This window comes from Taudactylus pleione, unplaced genomic scaffold (genome assembly GCF_031769625.1).
Source record: "Taudactylus pleione unplaced genomic scaffold, aTauple2 ptg000391l, whole genome shotgun sequence".
NCBI lineage: Eukaryota > Metazoa > Chordata > Amphibia > Anura > Myobatrachidae > Taudactylus > Taudactylus pleione.
Window position 1 is genome coordinate 16,366,650 of NW_028284792.1, and position 9,591 is coordinate 16,376,240.

Consider the following 9,591-nt stretch of genomic DNA (forward strand, 5'->3'; position numbering starts at 1 on the left):
ATCTCAGAGAAGCCACAATTGCTGTTCATCAGTGTGGACAGGGTTATAAGATTATTCATAAACAATTGGTCCATCATACTACAGATCATTGGCCTATCTATAATAGGTACTGAGTGTGTGGTGCACGCGGGTACCGGGGGACCCACTCCGCACCCTCTGCACCCATAATTATACTTACCTCTTCAGAGTCCTGCATCGGTCGGCACTGCAGAACAGCAGAAATCACTGGGAAAATGGCACAGCAGCGATTTTCCCGGTGTTATTATTATTATTATTATTATTATTATCATTTATTTATATGGCGCCACAAATGTTCCGCAGTGCCTTACAAAGCACATAAACAAGTTGTAGACAAGCGACTTACAGAACAATACAATACAGGACCAGGACATGGATAATATATATTGCTACATTAGTAACCATAACACCCAGATAAGCAACAGAGCATAAGCAGCCAAGTGTTAGGTGCCCTAGTGGTGAGTAAGAAGTAGATGAAACTAAAGTTCCCGGAGACCTGCGCATCTGTGGTAGACTCTGGTACAAAGCCAGAGCCCCGCTACCAGAGAGGAGGGGGCCTGCATGGAGCCTGCACAGGGGCCCTCTCCTCTCTTAAACCTCCTCTGCTACAGTTATACCCCTTTTCCACTAAAATTCCGGGTCTGACCCGTAGTTGGAACAGTGTTCCTATCCGGATCAGACCTGGAATTTAGCCAGCGCCGACTCGGGATATTACCAAGTCGGCGCCGCTCACACCGCAGTCGGGTCTGCATAGACCCGGCTTTTCCGGCGTGAAAATGGACGCTTGGAGATGACGTCATCTCCAAGCGCCACTGAAACCGGACCAATCGGCCGGCTTGCGGCGCACTGCAGGTCATCAAGACCCGGAGTGCTCCGTACACACAGCAGGGTTTCACGGGTTACGCCCGTGTTAAACCCTGCTATTTACCTGGGTTGGATTGCCGGGTCACTCGACCCGGCGATCCAACCCTCACCCCTTTTACACCAAGGAGCTGCCCGGGTTAACCCTGCAATAACCTGGATTTTAGCTCCGGTGTAAAAGGGGTATTACAAAGTTATTACCCAGTGAAGAGGGTCGTTTATCTCAGGAAAGGTTGTGCCAGCTAATTCTTCCATTTGTTTGATGCTCTGTGAAATAGTAAAGAACGGAATTGCCAAATCTGGCAATCTACTGGCCTCTGTCATGGCTCTACCATCAGAAACAAGAAAGTTTCAGAAAAGGGATAGATGGGCTCTAAAGGCAAACAGATTGAAGAGGCTGCCAAATATAACAGAGAGACAAAGAGTGACAAGGCCCCAGCTGCTGACTCTCACTGATCTTTCATCAGTGAGAGAATCATTCATCAGTGCCAATGCTGCTCACACAGGGGCTGCTTTAGAGTTGCACACAAGTCCGTTTTGCGGACAGATCTTGCAGTTTTTTGGCGCTGTGATGCTTCGCAGCTGAACATACACAACTTTGAGCAACTACAGCCATGGCCAAAAGTTTTGAGAATGACACAAGTATTGGTTTTCACAAAGTTTGCTGCTTCAGTGTTTTTAGACCTTTTTGTCAGATGTTACTATGGTGTACTGAAGTAAAATTAAAAGCATTTCATAACTGTCAAAGGCTTTTATTGACAATTATATTAAGTGTATGCAAAGAGTCAATATTTGCAGTGTTGACCCCTTTTCGAGACCTCTGCAATTCCCCCTGGCATGCTGTCAATCAACTTCTGGGCCACATACTGACTGATGGCCGCCTATTCTTACCTAATCAATGCTTGGAGTTTGTCAGAATTTGTGGGTTTTTGTTTGTCCACCTGCCTCTTGAGGATTGACCACAAGTTCTCAATGGGATTAAGGTCTGGGGAGTTTCCTGGCCATGGACCCAAAATTTGGATGTTTTGTTCCCCGAGCCACTTAGTTATCACTTTTGCCTTATGGCAAGGTGCTCCATCTTGCTGGAAAAGGCATTGTTCGTCACCAAACTGTTCTTGGATGGTTGGGAGATGTTGCTCTTGGAGAATGTTTTGGTACCATTCTTTATTCATGGCTGTGTTCTTAGGCAAATTTGTGAGTGAGCCCTCTCCCTTGGCTGAGAAGCAACCCCACACATGAATGGTCTCAGGATGCTTTATTGTTGGCTTGACACTGGATCGAAGACTTTTGGAGGATGGCCTGGTGTCAAGAAGGGCAGCAAAGAAGCTTTCTCTACAGGAAGAACATCATGGACAGACTGATTTTCTTCAAAAGTTACAGGGATTGGACTGCTGAAGACAGGGTTAAAGTTATTTTCTCTGATGAATCCCCTTTCAGATTGTTTGGGGCATCTGGAAGAACACTTGTCTGGAGAAGGAAAGGTGAGCACTACCATCAGTCCTGTGTCATGCCAACAGTAAAGAATCCTGAGACCATTCATGTGTGGGGTTGCTTCTCAGCCAAGGGAGTGGGCTCACTCACAATTTTGCCTAAGAACACAGCCATGAATAAAGAATGGTACCAAAACATCCACCAAGAGCAACTTCTCCCAACCTGTGAGTGACTGTGTAATGCCATTAGTGCCTAGTGATTTCATAGTCTGATTGCTGCAAATTGATTCAATCGACAAAACGTCTGTCACTACTGTGTGTAGATGACAGTTGCACATTAAAAGAGTTAAAGGGGTATATTTAATAAAGTGAGAGTTTTTAGAAATGGAGATATTGCCCATAGCAACCAACTAGATTCTAGCAATTATCTTCTAGAAGGTACTAGATAAATGTTAAGTAGAATCTGATTGGTTGCTATGGGCATCTCCACTTCTCAAAACCCGCCGTTTAGTAAATAAACCCCAAAGAGTAAGTGAATAATACAAAACAAGACAAATACATCATGACAGTATGTCTAAAAATGTATAATATAGGGCATTTGCTTGCAGCAATGTGTATAAGGGCTATATAAAGTGTGAAGTGTCGCTATATGGGAACTTCTATAATATATATGAATATGTCACTATATGACTTTGCATATTATCAGTTTGTTGTGTAGGTTTAGTTACCATTATGTGATCATTTATTTAAAGAGAATGCAATTAAAATGCCGATTTTTATTTCTTTTTTTTCTACAGATGAATTTGCAAAACTCCATCTTGCACAAAGTGAACGGTGCGTTTGTGATACTGACGTTTTTTGTCTGCCGCATCCTGCTTTTTCCTTTTATGTACAACGCCTACGGGAAGCAGTACGGGATCCCGCTGTACAAAGTGCCTTTCTATATTCCTCTGCACTGCAACATTACTAATGCCTCTCTTATAGCCCCACAGATATATTGGTTTTGGCTCATTTGCAGAAAAGCCTCAAGACTATATACCAATTCCATCTCCAACAAAGACAGATAATGATTTGGTATGATATATAGCTATGTTATCATTTGAAGAAGTTAAGTCCTAGTAATCAGTAGGGACAGGCAGTACTTTTCTCACTTTTAGTTCATATCAGGTCTATTAGTACAGCTCAGGGCCGTAGCTAGGGTAGTGCGGCCGGTGCCATCGCACAGGGCACCGCAGGGCAGGGGGCGCTGTTTGGGCCTGTCAAATTTCTGTTTATTATCATTCTCACTTGTAGCTTCCTCTTTTTTCATCCCCAGCATCTCCTGGCCTCTCCTATCTCTTCCTTGGCCCTTCCCCATGAGGCCATTCCCCTTTTTTGGGTGTATTATGTCCCTTTGAAAAATGAGGGGGGCGCCAATGCTCTTTCTGGCACAGGACACCAAAAAGTCTAGCTACGGCTCTGGTACAGCTGTGTTCCAGTTAATGGACTTTGATGTCATACAGATTATTTCATATATATTAATAGAAAAAGATTATGGAGTCTTATTATAAGCTTCCAAGCTATAAAAACAAAACATTTCTATTTATACTTAGGTACGAAATGGTTTTTTTTATAAGATTTTCTACATCAGTATTGCACTATGGGGGTCATTCAGACCCACTCGCGAGCGGCAGTACGCTCGCAAGTGGGTCGATGGTCCCCACTGCGCATGCGCACGACGGAGGGAGCTCGGTCGTGCGCATGCGCGAGACCCGGCGAGCGACGGGCTTCCCCATCGCTCCAGGTCTCGCACCAAAAGGGGCGTGCTGTCGATGTTGATTGACAGCACGCCCCCTTTGGTGGGCGTGCCAGGGGCGTGCCTGATCGACGGAGGCGTCTGAAGCCGGCCCCACTGACATCACTAGTGATGTCAGTGGGAGTGATTTTGGCTCTGATAGAGCCAAAATCACTCCAGGGCTTGTGGCTGGGAAACCCGACCGCAGGGTTTCCCTCGCAAGTCCATCTTTTTGGATGCTCGTATATGCTGTGGGTGGTGACCCACAGCTATACGAGCGTCCAGGAGGACGCTCCATTTTAATGGAGGAGGGCCCTGATTCAGAGCGAGCGATCTGGTCAGAGCGTCCAGCTCTGAATCAGGCCCTATATTTGGTATGTGTAATCTGACAAGTGTTTCTGCATTATTTCTGATACTTAACTAAGTCGTCCAATTTCCGATTGTCTTAGAAATGTGTTTGAATAAAATAGACCTGTGTTTTAATGAACAGAGAAGTAGCAAAATAGTATATTTAACAACTAGCTGTACTTTAAATTTCCTGTAAACAGCATATGAAATTTTAGAGATGACTGTAGGAAATGGTATGCAGTCGGGAAGCCGGCGTACGTGATCCCGACGGCCGGCTTCCCGACTGCTTTATCCCGGCGAGGGTTAAATGACAGGCGTCTAAATCTAGACGCCTGTCATTTTACCGATGACAGGAGACCAGCGCCCGGCATCCCGATCGAAGTGATGGCGGGCGCCGAGCGCGGACAGCTGCGGGGGGGGTTAGGTTTAGGGCTCCCGGGGGGACTTAGGGTTAGGCACCCCCCGCGAGGTTAGGGTTAGGCTAGGGGGAGGGAGGCTTAGGGTTAGGCACCCCCCTAGGGGACTTAGGTTTAAGCGGCGGGGAAGGGGGGTTAGGTTTAGGCACTTAGAGGGGGGATTAGGGTTAGGCACTGGGGGGAAGGTTAGGGTTAGGCACCCCTAAGGAGGGTTAGGGGAGGGAATTAGGTTAGTGAATACTTACCTTAGGGACGATCAGGATTTTCACCCATGTCGGGCTGCCGCTGTCGGGATTCCGTAGGAAATGCAACATTTTATAGTAGGTATGCTAGGGCGTCGGATCGGGGGAGGGGGGCAAGGGGATGGCTTGCCCCCCACATTTGAAAGGCGCCAGGGAGGAGACTGGCGCAGTAGCCGAGGACGGTGGGGTGCTGCTGGCAACAGGGGACTGGGGCTATGACAGCGGTTCCTCCTGTGCGCTCTGCACTGTCTGCAGCATCCATCGCCGACAGCCCTGAGCTCCAACACTCAGGGCAGGAGCAGCAGCAGCCTCCGGTCAATCAGAGAGCAGTGTCAGCAATAGGCGGAGTCTCATTGTGGGCTGCTGGGACTCCTCAACGGCCATGACACCAGAGGGTGTTTAAGACTGCATCACGACGCGGACACAGCTCAGCTGCTGGTCGGGTTGCATCGTCCACCCGGTAGGGGCTGCGGCACCCCAGCAACAGTAAGTTGGAGGGAGGGGAGCAGATTGGAGGGGGGGGGTGTCGGAACGATTTGATTGCCCTCCCCCCCAACATAAAATCGTTCCGGCGCCCCTGTAGGTATGTACAACTTCAATCCTTAAGGATAGTTAATTGGGGGTGATAAAAAATACTTTACCACGTCACTGTAGAAAGCATGTTTGCACACCTGTGGTATTTGTACATAGATGTATTACAAACTGTGCAGGTCATTGTTTATCCTTTGAACCTTTAATTAAAGAGCTAAATAGTAGAAGCTCAACCTACAGTTGTAAAAATATACAATGCGGGCATTAATTCAGTGGCTTTCTTAATATGTGACGATATTTAACTAGTCAATTTAACTTAAAATTTATTTTTTACAGCTACACATGTGTGTGATACAACAGATGTCCTTGTGCATGGTAATTACAGGGGGGCTATCAATAGTTTTATTTCTTTATACACTAGTCCAGCGGTGGCCAACCTGTGGCTCTTCTGTTGTTCTGATTTGGCTCCTCTGACTGACTGCCCCCTCTGATAGGCACACAGCTGTTTAGAGGAAGCTCATCCTATGATGCAGCATTCTGCTCCGCTCCAGAGGCATGTATAGGCGATGTGGTGATGTCACGCTGCAAACAGGATGCGGAGCTCAACTTGTGACTGTACCTGCAGCCACGAGGAGGATGTGGTCGCAGACGCCGGAGCCTACCTACGTGACACAGTCGCATCAGGGTAAGGGCTGTGGGTTTTTTTTATTTGTTTTTTTTCATTTCACTGTATTTGTGACATGTGGGGGGAGCTGGAGTGCCCCAGGGATTGGGAGGGAGTATGGGTGAATGTGGCTAGACTGAAGTGGCCCGGGGAGAGAGGGGTGGGGGGCTAGAGTGGCACAAGAGGGTCTGCTGTTGTGACACATGAGAGTCTGCTGGAGTGACATATGGGGGGATGGAGTGACACATGAGGGGGACTGGAGTGACAAATGGAAGGCTGGAGTGACACCAGGGTTTTTTGTTTTTCAATATATTTTTTTTTGTGGATGTGGCTTTTTTAGTGTATTATTTGTATATGTGGCTTTTTCAGTGTATTTTATGTGGATCTGGCTTGTTTCGGTGTATTTTTTGTTTTTTTTCAATGTTTTTTTTATATTGTGCTGGTTTTTCCTTTACCTTTAATAGTTACCTCCATGGTGATTGTGTGCATGAGCTTTCACATGCGCCTTCAAACATCATACATTGAAAAAGCCACATTCATTAAAAATACATTGTGTCACCCCAGTCCCCCATTTGTCACTCCAGCAGCAGCAGTCCCTCCAACAATTCCCCATGTCACTCCAGCAGACCCTCATGTGATACTCCAGACCCCTCTCTCTCCCCAGGCCACGCCAGTCCAGCCATTTTCCCCTACACTCCCTCCCACTCCAGCCCACCCCCACATGTCACAAGTGTTAACAAAAAAAAACACAGCTCTTACCCTGTTGCGACTGTCTGTATCATGTAGGTAGGCTCCGGCATCTGCGACCGAGTCCACCCTTTTTTGCATGTGTGCCTTCGGCGTGCACATAATCTTGGCTCTTTAACATACTTACAGATATTTTTGGACTCTTTGCCTCTGACTTGTTGGCCACCCCTGCTCTAGTCACTAACAACTAATTCATATCTACCCACCTGGCTCCTTCACAATTTAATTATAGGGCAGTGCGAGATGGAGTTTTTGGAATGCCTGCATAAATCTAATAAAGAAAGCATTGTTTTCTAAAGTCAGGCCATACAGTCAGCATAACATTACAGTGAATTGGGAGCGCTATTGCCGTCCCTTCATAATGATTCCACATTCAAAATGCTACATGCAGGTCCGGCATTCTAACATACTTGTCTGACTCTTGTACTGCTAGTTCTTTCTAGTTGCAATAACTACCAGATTTAGTTCATGTTAAAACAGATACATTTAACACCAGTTAGTTTATTGGGCACCTGTCATTGTGACATGGGGTAGTCCATTAATGGGCTGGTAATATATTTATGTCTCCAATGCTTTATTTTATGTTCTGATCTGGTAAATTTATCATTGGTGAATGTATTCTATAACCAAGAGTGTATTTCCAGGTGAATTGTAGCAATGTACTGGGTGTAAGGTAATGATGCACTCTTATTGTGCAATATGTAATAAAAGCACACCCCTGTCTCTTAGGGTCATTGCTATGTATACGCATTAAAGCAGTCCTAACCCTAACAGGCAAGTTGCCATATGTAACGACATGAGAAGAGAAAACGGTTATTTACATTCAGAACTAGATATGCAGATGTTTCAGGCACTTTACACCAAACTCTCTGCCCACCTTTCAGAGTCTGTCACGTCCTATTATGCTTTGGGAAGGTTACATATACATTTGAGAATGTAATATTACATACTATTATATTGTATACATTTTTATATGAAATGTGATCTTATGTGGCTTGTTCACATATACATTTGCCCACTGTACAAAGTACATTGTTGGCTGAGAGGTGGCTATTAATGCGTGCAAACATGGTCTTACTCGAGGTCGTGTTATGGGAGTGTCGCTAAAGTGTATGTATACATAGATGCTTTATCACTCACAGGCCATACTCAGATGGAAAATCGCCACCTGCCATAGTAAGTAATGTGGGTGTCTAAGACCACGCACACTCATACGCATGGATGTACTCAAGGCAAGGCAGACACACACATATATATATCTATATCTAATATATAGGGCTATTTTTCTCAAAAAACAGGTTCAGGAACTGTGGGTGGAGCTATAGAAAAACAAATAAATACTAAATGATAATTATATATATATATATATATATATATTTATATTTAGAAAAGAAGGCACTCCAACGGGACTTTACATTGAAACCTATCTTAGGTACATTATGGCCCAAGACATCATGTCATAGTTAAAGAGAAGTTCCTGCTGAAAAATAGCACTGTGTGTATATATATATATATATATATATATCACATACATACATATATACATATAATATATATACATAAATATACAAATATACATATATATATAACACATATATCACAGTACCAATAAATTTGAGCAAACTAATCTTGACAGCCATTCAGGTGGTGGACTTGTCCACCCTGGTGTAAGCAGTGGCTTGTGGGATCAGTGGTAAACATACCCCTGTAGTCCCGTGGCAGGTGACATTGACAATACATTAAGTGATTGTAAGGAATAGAATTTGTAAAGAATGTACCGCTAATTATTACACCTCATTATTTATCATTGTGGTGTAATGCAGTTAATCCTCATTCCATTAAGTAACTATAGTCTCTTTGATGCTGAGGACCAAATTCAGAGGTGGATGTTGCAGCATTCACTGGTGCGCCAGCTTGCAGAGTCACGGCCCGATAATATGTAACTGCTAGTTTTAGCCTACCCTGGTGTAATACCCAGCGTCTGATGGTGCACTCCCTGATATGCCCACTTTCAGCATCTCTGCATGCTGTAACACCTCCGGTGATTGTGACATCACCATCGGTGTACGAACGCCTGCGCCATCGACACTTGCACCAGCCCAATGGCAGATGCAGTTTCTCCGTCTGAACATGGTCTCTGTGGCTCTGCGTCTTAGAATGCAGCAGCTTTCGCTGACACGCCCGTGACACTCCCATTACATGCCCATGAGACGTAGGAGGAGGATGTCTGGTGCCTCAATAGCTCTGCAAAGTGAATATTCCACCAGCCATTCTGTTACCTATCTTAGGGGTCTATTCATCATTAATTATTTGTGGCATATTCCCACAAAAACACCCGTTTTGGGGGGCTACCCTCAAATATTAAGTGTCACCCATAAGTATTATGAAGGGATCGCAACAAATATCTTTGATATCTGCTGCGGTACCTCCTTTTTGCACAGTAGCCGCAACCCCAAAGGTTTCTATGGGCGATGCTGTCAGATTTACCAAGCTCTTTTGGAGTTTGGCTCTCCATAGCTTATGGCATCTGAAGATGGGGTTAGCTGCTGTAGCCTATGGG

At 45.2% G+C, this 9,591-nt stretch overlaps 1 protein-coding gene across 1 annotated transcript in view; it reads left to right on the forward strand.

The window, feature by feature from the left end:
• Positions 1–3,559, forward strand: part of TLCD3A (TLC domain containing 3A) — a 69,778-nt gene extending 66,219 nt beyond the window's left edge. Inside the window, exon 5 of the mRNA XM_088445877.1 lies at positions 3,107–3,559. Coding sequence (XP_088302003.1) covers positions 3,107–3,376 — 270 coding nt within the window. The 3' untranslated portion in view covers positions 3,377–3,559. The remainder of the gene's footprint in view (positions 1–3,106) is intronic.
• Positions 3,560–9,591: the final 6,032 nt, after the last annotated feature.